This window comes from Crinia signifera, chromosome 19 (assembly GCF_055691185.1).
Source record: "Crinia signifera chromosome 19, ASM5569118v1, whole genome shotgun sequence".
In the NCBI taxonomy this organism is placed as follows: domain Eukaryota; kingdom Metazoa; phylum Chordata; class Amphibia; order Anura; family Myobatrachidae; genus Crinia; species Crinia signifera.
The window spans coordinates 97,248,844-97,274,904 of NC_139226.1; the positions used below are offsets into that span (position 1 = coordinate 97,248,844).

General features: G+C 44.1%; 1 protein-coding gene across 1 annotated transcript in view; it reads left to right on the top strand.

The window, feature by feature from the left end:
• Positions 1–26,061, top strand: part of GPR153 (G protein-coupled receptor 153) — a 65,804-nt gene that overhangs the window by 15,301 nt on the left and 24,442 nt on the right. Inside the window, exons 2-3 of the mRNA XM_083162988.1 lie at positions 11,521–12,022; positions 15,128–15,557. Of these exons, the coding sequence (XP_083019114.1) occupies positions 11,646–12,022; positions 15,128–15,557 (807 nt within the window). The 5' untranslated portion in view covers positions 11,521–11,645. The remainder of the gene's footprint in view (positions 1–11,520; positions 12,023–15,127; positions 15,558–26,061) is intronic.

A 26,061-nucleotide genomic window follows, 5' to 3' on the forward strand; every position in this document is an offset into this window, starting at 1 on the left:
GGGTTTTTTTAGATTATTTTTCTATTTTTATTTTATTATATTCTATTGATATTGTTTAGCGTTCAACACAAAAATTTCTAAAAATAAAAACCCTTAGTAACCCGATACGGTCTATCATTTTCCAGGATGCAATAGAGAAGTGGTGGCTAACCTTGACACGCCAGCTGTTGTCGAACTTCACATCCCAGCATGCCCTGCTACAGTTTTACTATTTGGCCATGCTAAAAGTGATGCAGGGCATGCTGGGAATATGTAGTTCAACAACAGCTGGAGTGTCAAGGTTAGACATCACTGCAATAGAGAAAGGATAGAAATAATCTGATGGGTTGCTAAGGGCAACATCACCTATTTTCATTTTTAAAAGCTGTGGTGCGATATTCAATCCTTGCCGCTATTTCCGCCTATTCAATGCTGTTGTTTCCGAAAGCATCGAAGCCAGATTACGACAAAACAGATCCGACTTTAAAACAAGCGGCATCTGTTTTGTCGGAAACGTCCGCGGATTGGACAGGTAAGTATGTAAAAAAAAAAAATCCAAAAAACGTAAAAATCCCTTATCCGGAACGCTCGTGGTCCCGAGCATTTTGGATAAGGGATACAAAACCTGTAATATATTTTTGGCATGATAATATGTTGCTATTAGAAATGATCTCTCTCTCTGACACATGTTAGAGAACACACGCAGGGACACGGGAACCAATAAGAGCCTGCCTGCCTGTGATGTATGTTAATTTGCCAGTGTCCCCCGCACACGTCTGTGTATGTGTGGTCTCCTGACTATACAGTGGTGATATCACAAATATAAATTGATAAATCGAGGCTATTATGCGATCTCTGATATGTTATCCCCGGCACCCACAGAGCTCTCACACGGAGCCAGCGGCACAGGAAATATATTGTGCAGCCAGGTGTGCGCGGTAATATGCACAGCTTGGGGCTTTCAGCTTGATTCTGACTAATGTGCTATCTGCCGGCACTTTGTATGTATGTGCCTGTGGTAGGGAAATAAGATTAATGCATCCTCCATGTAGGCATAATAATATTAACAGCACCCTATATATCAAGTAGCAGCAACGGAGCTTTCTGTGTTTCCAAGACACAGGGCCTATTTATTAAGCCACAATCACTTTGAAACGTTGTTTACACCTGATATCACATTTACTAGAAGGATATCTTCTTCAGCTCCTGTATTTGCAGAATTAGCATTATTATTATTATTATTATTATTATTATTATTATTATCATGTAACAAAGATCATATACAGTGGATGAAATGCTAAATGTAAACGGTTTATTTCTCCGCCATTGTCACAGACAGGCAGTTCTAAGCAAAATGTCAGCAGTTCACCAGCCAGTAACAGGACAATACCACAGGTCACAGCAGCTCTGTTACTATCAGGGTTTTAATTCTTTCAGAGACCAGTAAGTTCCAGGACCCCTAGCAGTAACCAATTTATGGCCTATCACCTGGCCAGCCTGTCCAGCATCAGGAGCACTGTCTCGTCTCTGAAACCATTTTTAAAACCAACTGACAGGTATCTGCAATCAGGCTTGCTTTAGACTTGACCACACCTAATACTTGGCTTGGATTCAGTGCAACCACACCCTGCTGTTCTATATGTCTGTCAGGTATGTTCCTGCTGACTCTGTCACAATTATTACCATACCTCCCAACATGACCCTCCTCAGGAGGGACACAATGCTTCTTTTTTAAATTTTCTTCATGTAGGATCTCCATCACCTGTGTGGAAGCACCTTTCTTATCAATGAACCTGTTTAAAACAGGTGATGGCAATCCTAAATTAAAAGGGAAGTCCGGGAACAGAGTTTTGTGTCCCTCCTGGAATGGGTCATGTTGGGAGGTATGTATTGGTATTATCATTGTTATTTTAATTATTCACCCTCTTTTATTTATATGGTACCACAAGGATTCCGCAGCCCTGGTCTAAGTCCACTAATGATGTGCCAATGGAATTGCAGAACATGCAGGGTTGGTATTACTATTGGCATACAGATAGGTGGTCTGGCAAAGCAGGAGCAATTATACCCCCTCATCTCTACATAGGCCAGTGTCCATGTGCCTCATACAGTAATTAGCTACACAGCGCTTCCAATCACTCCATTGGAAATGGCAAAACAGAAACAGGTGCTCTTTTATTATTTAAATACATGATTACATCACGCCGCCATACTTTGTTTTCTCATTAACGACTCTTTAATAATAAATGGTTCTGGCCAAAAGAGTTAATCATCTACAGCAGGTACTAATGACAACAATAGATGATTCTAAGCTCAAGCAATCAGCATTGTGCCGCCTGCGACATCAATCACTGGCCCTTATTCTAGTTTGATCCGTCCCCGGCTCGTTCGCACAGGTGATCGATGTTTAAGCTCTGCGTATGAGCATATTCTTATATGTGCAGGGCTTCTGTGCATTCACCTTCGACAACTTGCATAGTCTGCGTGGTGCTTGCAAAGGGGGGGATGTTGGCAGGGAAGGGGGCGTACCTACTAAAATGCTGGGTGTCCCCATGCAAACGCAGGCGGGGGGGGGGGGGGGATGGGGATGACTGCCTGCCTGCCCAGAATGACTTAGATATGTGAGCAGGGTAGAAATCATTCGTTAGTTGTTGACCATCGTATGAGTTCGGCCCCACATGCTACCCTGAGAAGGGATGTTATCAAAAACATCCATTTGCGGGGATATTCGCTGGGCGGTGTGGGTGGGCATACGCACACCCGGCGGGCGGCGTTATAAGGCGATATTTCGCTGCTTAGCGAGCTGAAAAGAATAACCCCCACAGTACATTATATTCACCTTGCCCCTTACAACATTAAGCCACCTCCGATGTACTGTAGTATCGCTCGCAGTCCAGCGACCTTACACCCGAGCGCCGGCATTTCATTCATTCTCCTAATGCATCGCTTTTGGTGACAGTACATTGTCCTGCAGTTGTCACACTCCATTCTGCTCCTCTAATTTACTGAGATTATGGATCATTTCGGTCTGCGAGGAAGAACAAGTAGAGTGAGACATTTCCATGGCCAGATTGATGACGGTTGGAGCCAGATAACAGGATGTTCTGCCTGAACTCGGGGAATTCGTCCCAATTGCCAGTGCTTTTACTGTTAATTGCTGTGTTTGCGTAAGTAGCAGCATCATCAAGTATTCAGTCTGAATGCGGTTAGTGCGCAGTGATTGCTGGATGCTTTCATCTTCATGCTGAATACTCTGGGGGGGTTGTCTTTCCGCCATAAGTAACCTCAGTTTCCCTGTAAGCACTGTTTGGTCCCTGGAACAGAAACACTTACAACAAACCTGTTGCTATTGATTGCGGATGAGCAGTTAGATTCGTGTCTGGAACTATACAATATGTCATATTTGCAAACTGGGGTTCTTTTGCATCTTACGTTGTATTATGCTCTGTGGGGCTCAAGATGACCCATTATCAATAGAGATATAGATAATGGGAGGCGGATGGGTGTGAATTCAATGCATATTGGGCCTCATTCTACTTCAGTTGCAGTTTTGCAAATGCGATCGCTACGCAGAACTGCAAAGTGCTCACATTACTAGAGTAGTCCCCTGTCTGCACAACCTAGCTGTCAATGTAGGCGCCGGGCCGCCTTGTTTTGGCTTTCCGCGTAGCCACCGCACACCTCAGACAACGCCACTGTTATCTGAACTGCACCCACGCAATGCTGCTTCACCGCTCACCCAATGCCGCATCCAGAATGCAACCACAGTTGAACCTCTGCTCATGCGTGCTGCAGTGGGCGCACATCCCTGATTAGGCCCATTTTACAGAGATAAAGTGGGGTATTGTGAGTCAATCGGTCCCTCGTGCATTTGCACGGGGGGGCGCGATTGTTTGCGACTGCGCCCACAGTGCTCACACACAGAAGTCCAGGCGTGGGGTGGCGGGCTGAATAATTTACATATGGGAACGCCCAGTGTTTCATCAGCATTCCCATGAGAATGCTGGCCATTCCCATGCAAATTGCCCAGTGACGCGGGTGCGGGGGGTGGGCAGGTCAACTTTTTGGTAGCACTTTTTTGGGCATGTCCATGAAAACGGTGGGCATGAGCATGGAAATGCTGGGTGTGACCCTGCGAATGCAGGCGTGCCCAGGATCAGGGATCCAGCAGGTGTGTGCCCATCTTACTGTAAAATCAAACATTCAGAACCCCCGCTAGAAATCCCATGTTTGCCCCTGGATGAAATCAGAGCTCACTTTTTATAACCACCGATCACGGTAAAATCATAACTCACTGTTCCTACCGATAACGTTTATTGGAGTTTATATATAGTTTCATAACTTGTGTAATATTTTTCCAAGGTGATAAATTTAATTTTTTATTTTTTTTAAAGTACATTATCCAGAATTGTATTCTCATACAGAGAGACAGGCGGTTCAATCTTTTTCTCATTTGAGCTGTGCGTGGGTGGTGTAAATTTTTAATCAGAATCAAGTTATATTAAGCAACCTGGATACCATTAGTTTCATATTCCGACAGCACTATTATTAGAAAACAATTTATTCTCCCTTCTGAGCGCACAGAGATTTCTCTGAAATAAAACAAAAATGTTTTCTCCACATTTAGGATCTTGGTTTCAGTGGCGTAACTATAAATTTTGCTCCCCCCAGCCAAAATATTTTCTGGCGCCCTCCCTACTGCCCCTTATAAATTATGCAACACATCTTAATGCCACTTACACTATACTGTACTGAATGGGGACAATGGGTAAGGAGTGGCGGGCTGTGACTGATGTGTTGCGGGTGTGGAGTGACAGTCTGTGAGCAGGAAGGTGGCTGTAACAGGTGTGAGGTAACAGGATGGGTGGGGATAATGGGTGTGGGGTGACGGGTTGTGACAAGGGGATGTCCGCTATGTGCCAGGGACAGAGGATGTGGGAAGGAAGAGTAAGGTCCCCGTTTGTTGGAAGCCTAAGGAGGCGGAGCTAACAGGGAGTAGTGCTGCCAGGCTATGGGGTGCAACACACAGGGCAGGTAAATCTTGCCTGTCCCTGTACCATCATTGCTGATCAGACTACTGGGTGGTCCAGTCTTGTGTGCGTCTGGGTGCAGGGGAAGCGGCGGACACTGGAGAGGAGACATCATGAGCTCTCCCTCTAACATCTGATCCACTGCACCGGCTGGAACTCCCTCTCACAAGTATTCACCCCCCACCCTTCCACCCCACCCCACCCCACAACGCTAATCCATCCCTGGCCTTATGGCAGCCACAGCAGAGCTGGCAGCGTCATCCCAGTTCTGCGTCTGCACACTATTAAGCGGAGCCTAGGGCCGCCTCTGGCAACACACCATCCTGTACTAGCTGGCTACCGACATCACACTCACCCATTTTCCTCCGTTAGCTCTCCCGTGGTGCCCCATCTCCACTGTTCCCGGAGGGAGCAAGGCGAGGGCGGCCGTCTCTCCTCTACTGCTCGCTCTGACAGTGGGCGGCCTGACCAGTGGCGGTGTTGATGTGCGACTGCAAAGGAGCCCGGCTCAGGCTGACAGTAGGCCTGCCAGTGTTAACGCAAGATGAGTCCCCTCCCATCTATTACAACGAGCTGTGGGAGCTTGGCTGCATCAGAGCGCCAGCATCAGTGGGGCTCCTGCACCTCTATGGCACCGGCTCCCCCCGCCACCGCTAGGGCTGTGGAGCCCTATTTACGCCACTGTGTACAATAGTGTATTCCAACTGCATACCTAGCAGATTGTAGATACCGTGCACTAGGCTGCTCTGCAAGCCTGCATCTATCTCCGTGCTGTACTAGATAACTGTCTGTGTGTCAGCTCTGGGACCAGCATAACAGTCAGCGCAATACACCCATCATATTATTTTCTGACATGACAAACTGCTCTACTTGCCCTATTTATATTGTTTTAAAATTGTAGTTGTAATAAAGATAGGACAATAGCCTGGTCCGTGACTCCGTTACAATAACACATTTCTTATACAGATGGGCACATGTATACCGGGCTAACACAGCCCGGTATACATGTGCCTATCTGTACATAAATTGGGATGCGGGATCCTTGGGTGCCAGGTTTCCGATAACAACCCCACAAGTTATGTTGGTTCGACAAAGAAAGCACACCTAGATACATTAGGCTTACTAGCAATCTCTGCAATCTCTGTTCTATTTACTTATATTTATCTTCTGTTAATGGCTCCTATTGCCTATATAGTATAAGGTTTTTTTGTACGTGGCAACATTCCCTTTATTATCCATTTTGTGTGTTAAATGTGACAATGGCCAGAGCGATACAATTGTATTGCATATGGCAGTGCCTCGGCTGTTATTGATATGAAGAGTATACAATTGCTTAAGCAATGCAATGTGCTAGTTTTCCTGGTGTCATGGCTGTCTCACATGTGTATTGGAATCATGTGCGAGGAATCTAAAATGAATGAAATGTGAATTGTTTCTGCATCACTGTAAAGGGCTAAGAAGTATGCGACATGCCCTCAATAGACAGATAATGCTGCTTTCAGACCGCAAAACCGGTTTTGACCCGGTATTTTAAAATGTTTCTAAAAATGGGTCTGCCAGCTAAAACCCCTTTCACACCGCATATCTTTAAACGGTATTTCAATGCAGTTTTTGTCCCTGCACAACATTGAACCCGTTCAAGCCCATAGAAAACAGTGGATGAAAAAAAATGGGTCTGAAAAGGGTAGGACCCTGCTTTATTACCGTTTAGAAAATCCAGTTCTATAGAACCGGTAAATTCACTCTGCAACTTTTAGACTGCACAAATTACCGCTTTGAAACGGTAACAAAAAATGCAAAATACCAAGTAAAAAGTGTTGTCTGAAAGGGGCATGAGTATATACCTCAAGTAGAAAGTAAAAAAGTAAAAAGTTATTTCTTTTATTGAAGTATACCAACTGAATGTACGTACAGTGTATTTGCTCATGTATACAGAAGCAAACGTCTATTCTTTGTTTTCCAGCTCACATTCAGTAAATGCCTATTGTGTCTTATTTCATTTTCCTCATTGTGGCTACATTGCAGATGTTTCTTTTTTCAATAAAACCTTAATAATTACATGCTGTTTCGTAGTCTGTTACCACAGATATTCTAGTAGTATTTCCTAATACTGCTTGCTGCATTTAGCGTTCCAGATGAAAACGTGAAGTTTTCAGCTCCATCTCCACTAAATAAATGCTAAGAATCTGGCCTTGCTAATCTTACATATATGAGCACCGGTGGTATATGAATTGCTTCATGCAAATAAGGCCAGTCACCCAATCATTTTTAATTTCTTTAATTTAGTGATTGCGATGCTATGATTTTAATTTTATACCTTAGGGCTTTTCTTAGGTGCATTAGGGCCCCCAATCCTTAATCCAGCTCTGTCTCATTGGTTTACTTGCCGATACTTTTGCCAAAATCACACTTTAGCCTAGAGTTTCCCAAAATAAGCCTTAAGGTGCCCACACACGCACCGTTCCCGGCGTGCGTTGTGGGCCTAACTAGCACACATAGCATCGCATCGTGTGCCTTGTGCATACGATGTGCATGCGATGCGATGCTATGTTAGAAAAAGCTAGTACAAAAAGTATGTGCAGCACATACTTTTTGTACTGTACGATGAGGTGCCGTGGGAGCGCGCACCCCATCGTACAGCATCGCACCGCTGGGATCGGTGCGTGTGTGGGCACCTTACCAGTCTAAGTTTTAAGGATAGCCATGCTTGAGTCCAGGCGTTTAAATCAAAATGAGTGATGTAGTTAAGTCATCTGTGCTCTCACATGGACATCCTTAAAACCTGGACAGTAATTATGGAGTTTGGGAAATTCTGCCTTAGCCTATAACACTGTTTTCTGTAGCTCGTGTGGTGTTAATTCCATGATGTATCGCAAGACCTGTGACACAATGTAATATTTTGGAGCTCTATAAATCATGATAAAATGATTGTTATACTGCATCAGCTAATGTTTGCCCACATTTATTTATACACAAGCAAAACAATAATAAACAAATCTAAAATAATGACCTATTGAAGCAGAAAATCGTCAGGTTTACTAATTAGTAGCTGAAGTACCCGGCGATCCCCACATTTAAATGTTAAATGATCAAGTTATTAAGTTATCAATGAGTTCGGTGTAACACTGTGGGGGAGATTCACCAAACTGAAAATGCGGTAAAAACCCAGTTTTCGGGGATTTTACTGCATTTTCATATGCAGCAAAGCCCCACCGCCGGGGCTTAACTGCGGGGGGTTACGCCAGTTCTAGATGGCGTAACCCCATGGAAGCCTAAGGCCACCGCCACCCCGCGCGCCCCCCGCTGATCTGCGACGCACCCCCCTCACCTGTGTCCGGGCAGCCTCCTGCTGTGCTGCCCGGACCAGTGATCTCCTCCTCCCTGCACGTCTTCCGAGTGCAGGGAGGAGGAAACGGAGCCCTTACAGCCGTGTAAGGGTGCAGGCAGGGAGGGGGGAACCCGCTGCACATCGCCGGGCTTCGCATTTGAGTTAATAATCGCATATGTTACTGCATATGCGATTATTAACAATGCGAATGCCGGCGATGTGCAGCTGGGGTTATTAGTGAATCCCGCCCTGTATCACTTCACCAGGCTTAATAAATCTGTCCCTCAATCTCAGGGCTGCTGCTAAAACAAAAAACCCCTTTAGCGTTGTGGGGTTTAGTTGTTCTTAGAAGGAACGTATAAAGGTGGCATCATTTTCAGTGCAGCAAAGTTAGTTTCCTGTACTTGGCTCTCGTTAAATTCCTGATTCCCATTTTCCATGGCTTGCCTAATTGAAAACGTTTTGTTTCACAAGCCTGACATAAGAAGACATTGCCTACAGATGTGTTTTATATACTTGCATCTTTATCGCAGCTCCTGGCTATGTAGGCTAGTGTATCTGGTTACATTACGCCTAAATATAGTGCGCTGTTATTTGGTCTGTTTGTTGCTTGTGTTTTCCATTACAAAACTGCTAGTATCCCCTTAGCACGCTGTGTTCTGTGGTTCTTTCCATTAATATTCCCACCAACGTCCATCCTGTAAACACAGACCCTTATGTCCCTCTGGGGTCTGGTGTAAGTATTTTTGCAGACAGATATCCCCCATTGTAATGGTACATAGCACTTCAAAGAATAATGGGCCTCATTCGGGTTTGTCAGCAAAGCAAAAAAGCACACAACTATGCAAAACCATGCTGCGCTGCAGGTGAGGCAGATGTAACATGTGTAGAGATATTTAAATATGGGCAGCTAGATATAAGTGAGCGACCATGTACACGTCGACCTTGTGTCGACTTTCTGTCATTATCGACCTAGAGTGTGTGGGCCACCTTAGGTGTCGACCTAGTCACTGTTGACCAATAGTGGTCGACCTAGTGACTGTCCATCTAGACATTGTCCAGCCAAGGACCGGAGACTGTTTCAGGCAGTTAGGAGGTGATGTACTTAACCTTGGAGAGAGATAAAGTACCATGCAATAAACCCCTAACTGTCATGTTACAGGCTGTGTTTAAATACTGACAGGATCTGATTGGTTGGTACTTTATATCAGTCCATGTTATCTCTCTCTGGGGCATCCGCCCCTTTGGGATAAATTTACTAAGATGGGAGTTCTATTGAAGATGAGATGTTGCTATGGGCAACCTATCAGATTCTATTATCTTCTAGAATTTCAATCAAAATCAATAGGAAGTAGATTCTGATTGGTTGCTATTGGCAACATCCCATCTTCAATGGTAATCCCATCTAAGTATATAAACCCCTTAGAGTAAATTTACTAAGATGCGGGTTCTATTTCAGATGGGATGTTGCTATTGATAACCAATCAGAATCGAATTATTTATTTAGCACCTTCTAGAAGATAATATATAGAATCTGATAGGTTGCCCATAGCAACAGCCCATCTGAAATGGAACTCCCATCTTAGTAAATTTCCACCGTCGTCTCTTTTCACTCTCTGAAGGTGTATCAAATCTTCAGGAGAGATAAAGTGGAGAAGTTTCCCATAGCAACCGTCTGTCATTGTATAGACTGATAGGCCACTGTGGGCAACTTCTAGAAATGTATCTCGAGGACCAGGTTGAGGATTCTTTGGAAATGAGGGCGGTGGAAGCAAAAAGAGGCCCCAGGACTTCTAGCCAAGCCGATGGCGTATGATAAATCGAGGCTGGATTTCTTACTGTCCGTTAGGTGTAAAATAAAAAGAAATGACAGCACAAGCCGCTTACATAAAGGATATATTTTATTTTCAAACAAGGTGTTTTAAAGATTATGCATAGAGCGAGGATTAGCATGTTGGCAGAAAGTGATTATTAACATGTAAAGGTCACCTGACATTAAGTATTAGAGCGCTTGAGTTATTTTCGTCTGTTGTGTTATGAAGCCCACACTGTGGTGAGTCATTGCTTTATTACATTTCAGAGAAAGGTGTTTAGGCTGATGCTTAAGGCTTTAGGCTTCCAGACAAATGTCTGCAGAAAAACTCTTTAGACTACAATTACGGTTCAGATTGAGAAGTTTTAAGAAAGTATAGAGTTGTCCATATCACTGGCTTCAGGCTTTACTCCATAGGCTGATAGAATGGGACGGTCATTATCCCGGCGGTCACAATACCGGTTGGGGGATTCTGACGTTGATTAGGGTTAGGTGCTAGAGCGAGAGGATTAGGATAAGCGATGGAAGGGGTGGGATTGGGTTGAATTTTCATGTATAGCCATGAAAATTCCTTTGGATTATGAATATCGTGATTCCGTTGCCGGTATTATGACCACCAGACTGCTGACCACCGGGATATCATACCCACCCAATAGAATAACTTCACACCTGAGTTTTTGTTAAATAATTTGCGTGGGGACCCAGTCACGTTGTCGACCGCTACCATGTCGACATTCACATTGTGGATACTAGAATGTCAATGTGGATCAATATGTTGAAAGGCACCATGACAACATCATCAGAATGTCAAAATGTTCACAATGTCTTCGAGAGTTGGCCGGGATTCCAACTACCGAAAACAATGCCGCTAGGCATATACTGTAGAAGACCTAAATAGTAATCCACTAAGGTCCGTCCAGTCTCTGACATGTGCGGGTTGCGCACCCCCCCTCTATCGGCAACCATAGCATAGAGGGACAGGACAGACCTTAACCGGAGAGGAAGAAGGACCCGATAGGAGCAGGGTAAGTATCTACGGGAGGCAGGGGCGGTATGGCACGTGGGACGGACCATGTTGACCCACCTAATGCCTTCCTGATATACCAGTTATATAATACATTATTGCTGTGGTTTATTTATTTAATGGAAATATTCTCCCGATCGGCCATAAAAGAATATTTAAGTGACCGCATCATTCTTTGCCCCAATTACTAGACTGTACCGGTATGATTTTATAACCAATCGGATTGCAGTAATTCAAATCTTTGAAGATCTTAAAATATATATTTTGGATTTGGATTTGGATTGGATATCATCTTTAATTTCATAGAAAATGTGTATTTTAATATCATATTTGTTTCTCTTTGTAGGTCCTTGAGTTACGCTGGATATACTCTTATTTTACAGAACATGCCACTGTTAACCTAATTCTACCAGAAGATGCATTTAATGTCATTGCTGATCTCCACATCTGATCCACAACTGTCTTCTCCTGATGGTGCCTTCACCCTCCACCATGAATGATGAGCAGAGACTGCACAATAACGCGGTAGCTTGGCTGATATGTTCAGGGATCTCACTGCTAGCCAATGCCTGGGGGATTCTCAGTATAAGTGCCAAACAGAAGAAATGGAAGCCTTTGGAATTTTTAATCTGCACATTGGCTGGAACCCATATTCTTAATGTGGCCATACCGATCACCATGTACTCAGTGGTCCAGCTAAGAAAGCAGCACTCTGACTATGAGTGGAACGAAGGGGTCTGCAAAGTTTTTGTCTCTACATTCTACACCTTAAGCCTTGTTACCTGCTTCTCCGTCACCTCCTTGTCATATCATCGCATGTGGATGGTGCGCTGGCCGGTGAACTACAGGTAGGTGTCTGTAAAGACGGGAACGGTCCACCACCTGAGATCAAGTATGCGGAATGTCTGATGGAAGAGGATTACTGGCCGGATATCCTTTTCCATTTAGTTATTTCATAACGTACACTTGTTTTTTAAGTGCCACTTATAGAAAATTTAGGAATTTAGGCAATGAAGGGGGAGAAGCAGTGACGTATTTATAATGGATGCAATATGGGCGGTGCATAGGGTTACCACCTCATCCTTTTAATTCCAGACACATATTAATTACACAGGTTCTGTGGCTGGCTGACTTCAAGACTCCATTTCATCTGGTTTTAAACTGCCACAGAACCTGTGTAATTAATATGTGTCCGGAATTAAAGGGATGAGGTGGTAACCCTAGCGGTGCACAGCGGCCCCTAAGTCCCAGCAGAGCCTACACCGCACACATTGCACCCATTTTTTAACACTTACCCTCCAGAGTCCAACAATGAAGTCCGCATCGCTGCCGAATCGCCCAAAAAATGTCTGCCACTTCATTTTATTAGCGGTCTGGGCATGCGTATAGAATCTGAGCTCCCTACTGCGCTGTGCAGTGCATCACTGCTCATGGCAGAGAGGAGGGGGGCCCGCACAGAGGAGGCTACACAGGGGCCTCCTCTCTTAAAGTAGAAGTGAGTATAAATCTAAAGTTTCTTTACCCTTTTTAATTTTGACTAATCTTCTAAAGTAGCTGTAGCGTTAAAAGTCCCTCTGACTATCGTTTCCATGGAGATGTTTAAGACCTAAATGAATGCATGCTTGAAATGTTTATAAGGGACAAGTTCAGCGATTAACTCAAGCACTGGAAAACAGAAGTGGCAGCTTAGGTTGTAACTTTGATGCTGAACAATGTGGCTATATTCAGCTGGAATATAATATTTGCCTTCGTTCTACGTTTTTTAAAGAAGCCGATTAGACACAAAATAAGCCGTAGCGTAATCCGCCCAAACGGTGCCCTTTCTGCACAAACACGGACCCCTCTACTGAAGCTCCACACACGAGGCATATTTTTTTTGATGGTTCTAAAAATAAACAGGGTTGCCCATAGCAACCGTCAATCACATTCTGTCTACCATTTTCTAAGATGCAATAGAGAAATAGTAGACTGAATCTTAATGGTTGCTATGGGAAACAGCACCTCTTTTCATTTTTAGAGGCATTAGTAAATTTACCCCCAAGAATCAGGACTGCCTAAAACAGGGGTTCTCAACGTCGGTCCTCCAGTACCCCCCAACAGTGCATGTTTTCCGGGTCTCCCCACAGAATCACAAGTGAAATAATTGGCTCCACCTGTTGATCTTTTAAAATGTGTCAGTGAATAATGAGTGCACCTGTGCACCTGCCGGGTGACCTGGAAAACGTGCACTGTTGGGGGGTCCTGAGGACCGATGGTTGAAAACCACTGGTCTAGAATTAGAATACGACAGTTTGTCCAGATATCCGAGGCTCGTGGAAAAAGAGATGCTCATTTCATGCCATTAAAAACAGATCCATCCCTTTGGATAATGCTGTCATTTTATAAAGCACCGTCTTCTGCTTTATGATGTAAAATAACGACTAAATAAACACTATTGATTGTCTATTAATAGCTCGTTATTGATGTGCACGTTGCCGTGCTGCTGTCAGTAATTGCGTACGATAGCTGCCTGAGTTGAATATTGGAGTTTGTGTTTGGTATTGGAAAGTCATTATTATAATGCTATGCTCTTAATGTGGAAATTCTGGATTAGGCTGCTAAAGACTGAACTCAGGAGGCAGCTGAAATCTCCAGTTCCTCTATTGATTGTTCCATGTTAGAAAGGGGATAGATTGAGCTGACGATGTTTTGCATGTTACAACAGATAGCACATTAATGGACGTTACAGTCATCCTATAAATAGTTACTGGAATAAATTTCCTTTTATAGTGGCTTTTCATGTTTATGTATGAGTACTGGTGACCTAGAATGTTCATGTTTCTTCTTTGACCTTCAGATCCACAATACATTTATGGCTCGATGCCTGGATCTTTTTCTCCTTGAGAGTACGGGGAATATATCATGCATGTGTAAAGTTTTTTATTATTATAGGAACATCAAAGACACGAAGTTGGAGATACTCCCGCAGGTGGTATAGGCAAAAGCAGGAGGGGTTTCCAGTTGCCTGGACTTACTATCCAGTGACAGTTGTAGATGGGGAAGTGCAGCCCAGTCCAAAATACAAAGAGGGGAGCCCCACCCAGTGGCAAACGCAGGATTTTTAGAGGTGGAAGAGGGGGTGTTCCAAATGTAAGCCAAAATCTCCCACTCTGCAGCGCATTGGAGGAAGTACGGGAGTCTGGGGGAGCGGTAACAGCCCTGAAAATTTGTCTTTTTATACACTGGATACAGTTTTTATATTTCACAGTACAGATGGTCTATATTATAGGCTCTTATATACACTTAAATAAGATAATGGTCAGGAAATGTATAAACATATCGTAATATATAAATTCACAAACATAATAGAACCAGTACTGCACTTTCTAATCTCCCAGTTCATGGTAAGGCTCCTGTCTTTTCCGCCTGCCAGCTGCTCTCTGGTCCATTGTGATGTTTGAGGGCAGTAAATGTGGTATAAGAAGCTGGTACACTGGGCATGTGCTATTGTTGTCATAATTTAAGGCACTTGCCAAGGGGGGGGGGGGGGGGGCAACCAGAAACTCCCCCTGTTTTTGCATATGCCACCAACTGCCAGTGAGTCCTGAACTGTAATGTTTGGCAGAGTATGGGGTGGCAGCTGGTGTGGCTCCAACCTCTGCAACTGCCACTAGCAAGGAAGTACAGGAACAGAGCATTTTGTCTCTCGTGTAATGGCTCATGTTAGGAGGTATGTATTTGACCACTTGATGGCAAAATCATCTGGCACATGTGGAACAATTAAGACAGTGGCCAGCAAACAGCCAAATGATGGAAAGATGTTTGAATCCAGACATTTTAGAAAAAAAAAAAATCTGATTGGTTGCTCCTGGTAACATCACCTTTTTATTTCTTAAAGCTTTAGTAAATGTACCCCTACATCTGTAGTACCTTCATCTAATTTTATTTTCATACATTGCATTTCTTGTCCGCAGGCTAAGCAATACGAAGAAGCAAGCAGTACACACTGTGATGGGAATATGGATGGTATCCTTCATCCTCTCCACCTTACCTGCGGTTGGATGGCACAATCCCACTCAGAGGTTTTACGCCGGGGACTGCCGTTTCATTGTTACCGAGATTGGGCTGGGGTTTGGCCTGTGCTTCCTCCTACTGATCAGTGGCAGCGTGGTAGTGGGCGTGGTCTGCATTGGTATCTCCCTTTTTCAGACATTTTCTATACAAACTGGGCAGAATATTGATAAAAATAGGTTCAACGTGCCCACTATTGTGGTTGAAGATGCTCATGGGAAGCGAAGGTCGTCCATCGATGGATCTGAGCCCATTAAGACTTCACTTCAAATAACTTATTTGATTTCTGGGATTGTGTTTATATATGACTTCCTAATGGGTTTTCCTATATTGGTAAGTACTGTTTCCATGTACCAAATATTGCAGATAATGTGTAAATTTACATTGGTCTGCTTGTATGTGCTCTTGCAAATAGGTCATGCGTATCTACAGTGCACGGCAGTGGGTCATTCTACAGTGTGTGGAAAGAGGCTATGCCTATCTACAGTGCGTGGCAATGGGTCATGCCTATCTACAGTGCGTGGAAATGGGTCATTCTACAGTGTGTGGAAAGAGGCTATGCCTATCTACAGTGCATGGCAATGGGTCATGTCTATCTACAGTGTGTGGCAGTAATAGGTCATGTCTATCTACAGTGCGTGGAAATGGGTCATGTCTATCTACAGTGTGTGGCAGTAATAGGTCATGTCTATCTACAGTGCGTGGCAATGGGTCATGTCTATCTACAGTGTGTGGCAGTAATAGGTCATGTCTATCTACAGTGCGTGGCAATGAGTTATGTATATCACCAGTGTGTGTCAGTAATAGGTCATGTCTATCTATTATGCCTGCATTATAAATAAATTGTATTCCAAGTTGTATACTAAACTGGTCCTGAAACTTCAAACCTACCTAGATATGAGGACTAATTCCAGAGCTGAAACTTGTAGAACCTTAGGAATTCCTCCCCCCTGAATCAGTACTCACCACTCCCTCTACACCCTACTTCCAATGCTTCTCCTGGACAAGCCAGGGGCATGAAGCTGCCCAGTGAAACATTGTCACTTCAGCGGATTGTACAAGGCGTAGTAGCCGCCCAGCCAGATGGATGAACACTCTATAGTCATCATGGCATCAGTTGCAGCCACAGGCGAGTACCTCCCAAAACATGAATGTTGCCCGTGAACTGGTATGCTCAAGGCATGTGTTATATAATGGGTATATGTGTGTGGTTTGCATGGATACGGTGTGGTTTGGATTCGGAGATGGCATGGCTGAATGTGTCCTTGTTGTCCAATTCTCAGACATGGGAATTTCTTTGCATAAATCTCCCACGTTCTGTAAGTGGTCATGTATCAAACCTTCTAAACCTTCTTCTGGGCAATTGGAGAAGTTGCCCAATCAGATTATGATTATAATTTGATAGAATCTACTAGATAAATGATGGGTAGAATGTTTTACACTTGTCCTATTTGGAAGGTTTGATATAGAGAATATGGGGTCTATATACTTAAGCCCAAATTCAATGCAGCCGGCAAGGGGGTTACACAGTGGGGATCACAGAAAACATGCGATCCTCGCTGTTTAACCCCTGCGCCCGCCCCTCACCTTATTCAACACAGTAGTGAAATCCAGAGGACAGCAAGGATTCCCCCAAACAGCGAGGCTCGCGGCTAATGCTGGGACCCCGCTGCATTTAGCCGCGAGTCTCGCTTTTTCAGTGACCACAGAGACCTTTTTCCCCTCGCTCCAAAAAAGCGAAGGGGAAACAGCGTGTGCATGACCCTGTGTGCAGGGTATACTGACCCCTGCGAGCTGTGACAGCTTGCTCCCAGCATTGATTACACCACTAAGCCTTGGATGGAGATAAAGTAGCAGAGATACATTACCACGCAGTCAGCTCCTTACTGTCATGTTGCAGACTGGGTTTGAAAAAAATTACATTTGGGGGCTGGTTGGTTGGTACTTTATCTCCATCTACTTTGGTGTTTTTGCAGCGACTGGGAAACGGCATGTGCGGCCACTAAAACAGCGAGGCTTGCGGCTAAATGCAGCAGGCTCCCTGCATTAGCCGGGAGCCTTGCTGTTTGGGGGGGATCCTTGTCATCCTGTGACAGTGAGGATTCCCCCGAAACGTAGAATAGGGTGAGTGGCTGACGTGGGGGTTAAATCCCAGCCGTTTAAGAACCTCGCCGGCCACATTGAATACGGCCCTGTATCTCCATCCCAGGCTTAGTACATAGATTGCTGCTGTATCAATTACAATGATCTACATTTTGTTTCTGTCTAAGAAAGATATTAGGAAGTGTGCTCCTATAAATACAGTATATGAGGATATTACAGTAATAGTAGAGCTGGATTCTCATTAGCTGAAGCCTATCAGTATCTCATTTCCATGCTGCTAAGTTTATCTGATCTGATCATTAATAGTGAGCGTGTATTATTACATTAATTACGTTACAGCTTGGTAGACACTTTATGTTTATTACACTGATATTGTTATGAGAGAACAAGAAATATGTTGCTTGGTTTAACAAAAAGCTGTGTTTTGTGTTACTGTTACTCTTGAATTCATTTGCTGCCTATAGCGTCTTCCTTTTTATACGGACACAGAAAGAATTGTTGAATTAATGCCTGATTCATGTCTGCATGGAATAGCACAGCCGCAAGGAAGCAGCTGTGCAATTCTGTCTAATTAAAATTCTAGTGTAGGAGGAGGCGTCCGTAGAAGATAGACACCTTATTAACATTACTAATTGAAGCTTGCTCAGTCCGGCCGTAGAATACGGACACCCCCGTCCAGGAAGTTTGCGCCCGATGACGCAAACCCTGGCTCTATCACACCTTCAAAATGTGGATAACACCGTGACCCGTTCAAAGAATGATGCCAGGCACCATCCCTGCTCCAGCATGCTTACCTACTTTTTAAGTCTCCCCTCTGGGAGAAGCCTAGAGAGGAAACACTGGAAGCCACTTTAAGGGGTGGGTCTGAACTGTCATCAAATAAGCCCCACCCCAGCACAGGGAACCATCCACGATTTGCTGGTCAGCTTTGCGGGGGCTAAGCTTATTGATGCAATCTAGACATTTAGCTCCACCCCCTCCCCAAGGATCCCCCAATAGCCAATTATGCCCGCTTCACTAGGAAGCATGCCAGCTCCAGGAGAACTACATACTCTTCCAGGCCTGCAGGAGACTACTTAAAAAATTGGGAGCCTCATGCAGTTTTCGGGAGAGTAGGCAAGTATAAGGTATAATCCTTTAGGATTTGTTTATTTAATTTATTTAATTAATTATATTATTATTATTATTGTCACTATTATATATATATTTGTTTCTGTGTAAGTCTTTTTATTGTAATTATAGTTATATGGAGGAATGTTTATATGCACGCCCTTATTGTGCCTTATTGGTGATGAGAGAGAAGAGTAATCGATAAAGGATATATAAAATATATATATAAAAAATAATAAATAATAAAAAATAAAATGGTTGTATAGATAAGGAACAAATAATGAGCAATCATTTTAGAATACATGGGTTATTGCTATTTTTGTTTGTGTATTTGTGGGAGCTTGGTTTTGGGTGTCCTTGGTTGGACATGAACCCTGGTTTCCTGGATGCCTGCAGTTCTGCCTTGGGTGCTGCGCCACAGACGCTACATTATGTCTGATACTATTGACAGACATTTCAATATGTTGATAATGAGTACCAATTAGTGTGTAATGGGCTTCATGTTCGTTTCTAAATATACTATGTGTCTGTTTCATGCCGCTGATATAGACTATTATTAACAATAAAAATATTAATACTGTTTGAATTAGGTACCTTTTCAATATGTATATACTCTCCCTCTTGTCTAAGTTAAGAAACTTGCCATTGAATTACATATAGATGAGTTTATAATGTCTGATTACATTGATACCGTCCTGATTACAAATGCAATCTAGGTGATCCTTTTAGCTGTGCTATCCTGATTGGTGAATAACCATTTAAATAACCACAGCGTAACAGTGGGAGTATCTTCTGAGGAAACCGTCAAGTCTATATGACGGAGAAACGCGTCAAGACTCCCCTCTGCCATTGATGCCTTTGATGTCCGTTTATTGATCCGTGTCCTGCGCCCACCCGTACCTCACTGCGCTCACAGGAAGCATTGTCTCCAAGCGACACTGAGGTCTGCACACTCTCGCTGGAAACGGAGTGCAGCGCAAGCTGTTAAAAGACCCGTCGGGAGCTGAGGTAGATATCAACAGCTATTACAACTGTTCCCCCGCAGCGTCCGTCTGAAGGCGGTCGGCTCCCTGACACAGCGAGCAGGTCTCGTTGCTGTGGTCAGGTCGTGGAAATCCTTCATGCGGCCAGTACCTTGAAGGCAGCTGTTTCTACTACAAACACCACTATATATTAACCTTATGCCGACTGAGCGAGTGAGTAGTCTACGGGTGGCTAAATAACTTTGCATGTTTTACCACTGACTTTCCATACAAAATAAGTCCAAGCCACGGACCAATTGCACTATTTATATTACTGGCAATCGCTGGACTCTATATATTCCAATCGTCTATTATGCCACAATTGGTTACAGATTAAACAAGTGGATACAAATATTCTGATTAACAAAATTGCCATTTGAACACACAACTGCCAGTGTTCTGACAGCTATTGGCAAAAGGACACGTTTCTTTCCTAAAGGAAATTATTACTACTCTTTTATTGGTTCTAAAGGATCAGTGTTTAAATTGCATGTTTTATGTAATGTTAATATTTTTTATTTATGATTAAATAAATTTATATATTTTTTTATATGACTAAATTTTGCAGTGTTTCATGCGCTCTCTAGAAAAATATTCTATCTGTTTTTTGATTTTAAGTATAAGGTGAATCATGCCCTTGTTTTGTCGAATGATGCCAGTTGCCGCGTCTAATGGTGTGTACACACGGGGGCGATATGCCGTGCTATGCGAGTCCCGATGCGATCAGACCGCATCGGGACTCGCATCGCACGGCATGCATGGAGTGGCACAATTTAGACTATATAGTACAGGTCTGCACTATATAGTCTTGGCTGCCCTCTCTATTTCACTGCCGATTTGCGCTCACACGGGAGCGCGCATTGGCAGCACATCGAGCTCACAAGCCCTAAAAAAGCATACGATCTGCATGCGATATGGCTTCCGATGTTCACTATTCGGCAACATCGGAAGCTATATTTTACCGTGTGTACACACTTTAAGTCTCACTATCAGTCTGCACTATGGTCTCTTCCTTACCTGTATCTCACCTGCTTGGAGGTTGAAGGAAGCTTGCCCAGGAGGGAAGAGAGCACACTGTGTAAAAGTACTTTTCGTGGGTGAGAGAGGGCCTCATTGATCAAAAAATTTAACTGACTATTTTCCAAGTCTCAGGCTGAAAAAGAAATGTACAGTCATTGCAGCCTGCAGACCATAATTGAATAGCCTGGCCGTTTAGTTGGGTCACTGTAAATCAGAAAATCGAATAGAATTGACCTGGGGCTATAATTGCACTTGCATGGAAAAATTAAGATTTGAGACATACGGGCAGGACCATCTTAATGCATGGGCTTACTGGACAGCTGCCCTAGGGCCCCACCATTCTGAGGGCCTTTGAGCAGGGATTTGCTGGTGCCTCTGTAGTTTCTTGTGAGGCTAGTAGAGATTGCTGCCCGGCTGCTCGGAAACATTCTGTACCGGCCTGCAGCCAAACAGAAATTTACTAAGCGAAATACGGCTAAAATATTGTAGGTGCATTTGTTTAAGCTAAATACGCCTATTTTTGGCGTATTCGTATTTTCGGCATTTTCCTATTGGTATTCCTATTCGTATTCATGGCACATTCATATTTATGAATACGAATGCATACGCCATCAATAGAATACTCAGAGAAATCACCATTCATTTGAGTGGTGATTCCTAATTTACTAAGCGTCCAGATGCAATATAAGGTTGCTAATTAGTGGGATATGGCCGCTAATTGCCGGTAAAATATACCTGGAAAATACACTTCATTTTCCAGGCTTGTTTTGCAGTAGCCTGTGCAGATCAGTCAGTATTGGAGAACCACAAGTCCCAGCATGCAGGGCAATAAAGGGCCCGCTGGAACTTGTAGTTCAACAACAGTACAAATAGTGAAATAAACACACACTGAAAGTAAAACTTTATTTATTTACATACAGAGCCCATACATACTGATACCTTGACATTGATATCTAATTTGACACATACAGTAGGTAGGTATTTGTCCATCCGCTAATCCTAAAGAAAATCCATATGGGTACCTGTGGAAGGAACCCATACTCACCAGGGTCCTCCGGGTTAAAACCATGTTGCACCGCAGGCGTGGGAGATGTAACATTTGCAGATTTGGGTGGGGTGTGTTCGAACTAAATTGCAGTGTAAAAATAAAGCAGCCAGTATTTACCCTGCACAGAAACAAATATAATCTATCTAAATCTCTTTGCACAGGTTACATCTGCCCCACTTGCAGTGCAGCATGGTTTGGTTGTGTGCTTTTTTTGCTTTGCTAACAAAGCTGAATGCGGCCCATAGCATGGTATCTGAATGTCTGTGCACAATTTATTCTCCTATTCTTGGCTTTATGCTCAAACAGCGACCTCACCCTCATGTCTTCCTGCCAAAGGAGTTCAACCTTTCCCATGGCCGCCGGTGTCATGCGGCCCAAACAATGGCGACACATGGCTTGTATAATGCTGGACCACATGTTAAAGTTGTCAACCACGTTCAAATGAACATTACATTCACTTAAAAGATTCAAGATAAAAGCTTTTCTGGCAATGATTGCACAAACTTCCACCCACGGGAAAGAACAATTGTTATGGACTATTGGGTCCCTTCCAGCTTCCTATGAAATTAGCGGCGTGTTTAATTCATTGACATTTTCCACTGACCTTAGATGTAGGATTGAAGTACAAAGCGGATGGTAGGTACATAGATAACCTCTGGACTGATGTGCATGGTCTTCTGTGCCACAAGGGGGCAGTACAGAGGAAGCATAGGCCATATGAGGACTTATTCTATTCCCTTTTCCCTCAGGTGTCCTCCTGTTATGTTGCAGTGTTGTATTGTATTGTATTATGTTGATGATGCATCTTTCCATTAGGCTTACATTTTACTGTATCGTCCTTGTGGCAGCTTCTCTTACTGCCCCATAACCTTTTGTTCTTATCCGTTTCTATTTTCTGCCACCGTTTCACCATCTGGATGAAGCCAATGTCCTTTCACAATCTAAACTCCCCTAATAGATTCCAACGTGCCATATTTTTGCACTAAATCAGGCATGTCCAAATTATGGCCCTCCAGCTGTTGCGACACTACAACTCCCATCATTGCCACAGTTTTGCTATTAGGGAATGCTAAAACTATGGCAAGGCATGATGGGATGTGTAGTTTCCCAACAGCTGGAGGGCGACAGTTTGGACATGCCTGATCTAAATTATACATTAATATATATATATATATATATATATATATATATATATATACTGTAGCGTTGTATTTTCCAGAAAAAGGTTTCCAATCATTTCAATTGCACCTTTACAATGGATGCTTAAAACAAAGGGGAAATGCTGTATGCTTTTCAGACATATGCCCTGGCAAATACACGACTACGACCTGAATTTTGGCAATAACCAAGGTCCCTTTTCACACTACACAGGCATTCCCGGGTTTTTTCTAAATTGACCAGTCACACATAAGCCATGTATGCCCATGCATTCAGTGTGGAGTTGTTTAAAGGGGACGCTTCTGTTGTCAGCTGCTGATGAAGTCATCTGTAGCAGCCCCGAACAGCCAATCCGCTCCTTCTCAGTCTGAAAACCTGGGTTGAACCATTTAGAAATAACCCGGGGGACTGACCCCGGTTGAAAGTGCCAGGAATACTCTTGGTCAATTAAAGAGTCACCCCAATCCCCCCCAGTCAACCAATCCTTTCAGACAAAAGTAGGACCTGGGTCGACTTAGCATGTCCCAACAAAATCCCGTGTTTTTAGCTATGCCTGAAAGAATAATACATACCTACTAATTAACTTAATATAGATGGAACAGTTTAGTATGTGTGGAGGCTTGTCTATAGTGACTGCATGGGCTCAGGAATTCTGTATTCTGCAGGTTGTGATCTGCCGAGCAGGGCCCTTAAACCGCTTTATTATCACCCAGTCTTGTCTTCTTTCTATTTTGCTCCCATTTGCCTATGACGACACTATAGAAGTAACTGTTAATACATAGTAACTAACTTACGTCCTCATTAGGCCCTGTCCTCCAGCCCAGGATTCTCCGTGACCAAAACACATTTGTCTGTATGTATCTGTTTGCTCACGCAGGCATACACGCAGTATAAAGTCCTGCAGCGATCGTTATTTCCTCATCTGACGTGTCCATGACATGTTCTTGGCTGTACAAGATGTCATAAAATCAGAATAGAAATTTAATAGACTACGGCAATCATTATGGATAATTATATTGTGTGCCAATAAGTGTAGAGATGACTTTGTTGTGATGACTGGAGCGCTGGTGACTATCAGAGCTAAAATCAGATAGGTCTAGCCATAAGGCCCCCATATAGTGAGATTTGACCCGATTCCGACGGATCTGGCCAATGAATCGGACCGGATCTCTTGTGTTTGACATCTCGTCCAACCCTATGCACGGTCCCGTGTGCATCAGAGTCAGAAGTTCAATGGGCTGCACATAAGATAAATCTTATGTGCAGCCCGGAGCTGGGCGGGGGATGTCGTGAGCCAGCGAGGGGACACAGAGGGGAAGCTGGGCAGCGATCAAATAAAAAAAAAAAAACTATAAAAATTAATGAGCAGCCACTGATTGGCTCTCACAGCCGAACAGCAACCGCCACAATAGGAGGAGCTGATTGGTTGAGAGAGGTCTCAGCCAACCAGTGGCTTAAAATTCAGTTGTATGGGGGATTTTTTGCAACCCTGTTCCTGGGTCCCCCTGCCAAGCTCTCCGCGAACACCCCCCCCCTGGTTCCCTCCCCCTGCAGCTCCCTGGGAGTTGCATGTGATAAGCAAAACTTGGCACATTAAGTGCCCAATCATAGGCCTCCCGGAGAGCTGCCAGGAAAATCAGGTCCAACTTGTCCTTCTGGGTATTGTATAAAAGATATAAACTGTCTAGATAGACAGTCAATAGACATATAGGGGGGTATTCAATGCAGGGTCACGACTGTCGGGCTGGCCGGACAGCCGTGACCCTGTCCTGTTCTTGGTCGGCTCGATGCTGAATTGGCAGGCGGGATTCAACGTCCAGCCTACCGAGTCCCGAAAAGTGGGCGTGGCTGCGAGCTTTGGCCGGAAATGGTCTTGCTGCAGCCGGGAGCTCGACAATTCTCGGCCGTTCAAGGCAGAACGTGCCCCACTGCTTGTAAAGTCTGGCACGTTCTGCCGGCATCCCCTGTTCAATGTTGTCGGGGAAGACAGCATTGAATAGGGCCCTGCCTCTATTTCCCCCTGTCGGGAATAGCGGAGGGAGATTTAATACCCCTCTAAGTCAACAGGGTCAAAAAGGAAGCAGTGGTTAACGTCAATGGGTACAAAGCTCAGCATGGTCGACCATGAAATGGGCAACATGGCAGATTTTCTGCATACCATTCCTGCTACTTGCTATTGTAAAATGGTATCATGTCCTAGTGTTCTAACAGGACAGTGGTTAGCATTGCTGCCTCATATCCCTGAGATCATGAATTCATTTCCTGACAAGGGCCTACTAGGTGTGGAGTTTGTATGTTCTCCCCATGCTTGCGTGTGTTTCCTCTGGGTGGTCCGGTTTCCTTCTTTCACCTAAAAAAAATATTATTCTAACAAAAATGAACCCTATTATAAATGTATTAGAGAATGTAGATTGTTAGCCTCTGGGGCAGGGACTGATGTGAATAGCTGAATATTCTCTGTACAGTGCTGTGGAATATGTTTGTGCTTTATTAACCTTTTGAGTGCCAAGTGAACAATTTTATTCATCATAATGACCTGTAATAGGTACTTGTGTATTATCACGGCGCCCATCGAATCGCATACCATAAGGCATACGATGGTATGCAATGAGATGTGATGCGATACAATGTTAAGGTGCCCACACACGCACCGATCCCGGCGTGCGTTGTGGGCTTAACTAGCACACATAGCATCGCATCGTATGCCTTGTGCATACGATGTGCATGCGATGCGATGCTATGCTAGAAAAAGCTAGTACAAAAAGTATGTGCAGCACATACTTTTTGTACTGTTCGATGAGGTGCCGCGGGAGCGCGCACCCCATTGTACAGCATCGCACCGCCGGGATCGGTGTGTGTGTGGGCACCATTAGCAGATGTTATACAATTTCAAATTGTATACAATCGAATTGTATGCCATTGTATGACATATACAATGGTATAAGATTTTTAATTGTATAAGCACCCTAATGGGTGTTTTCAATGTTAAAGGTGTTTTCAATGTTAAATGTGCCTCCTATAAGATAAATAATTGTATAGGCACCGTAATAGGTGCTTACAATGTTAAAAGCACCCCCACCCGAAGCGTGGCGAGCGCAGCGAGTCCGCGAGGGGCGGCGGTACGCGTCCTCTGACCTTTTTCATACCCCCACTATCCACGTCGGCGTGGAGTTGACTTTATATAGTGTGATGAGCGCAGCGAGGGGACGCGGAATACATGTGATGTAATGCGCGGCCGCTCGCCACGCTTCGGGCTCGGTGGCACACTATATAAAATCAACTCCACGCCGACGTGGATAGTGGGGGTATGAAAAGGTCGGAGGACGCGTACCGCCGCCCCTCGCGGGCTCGCTGCACTCGCCACGCTTCGGGTTGG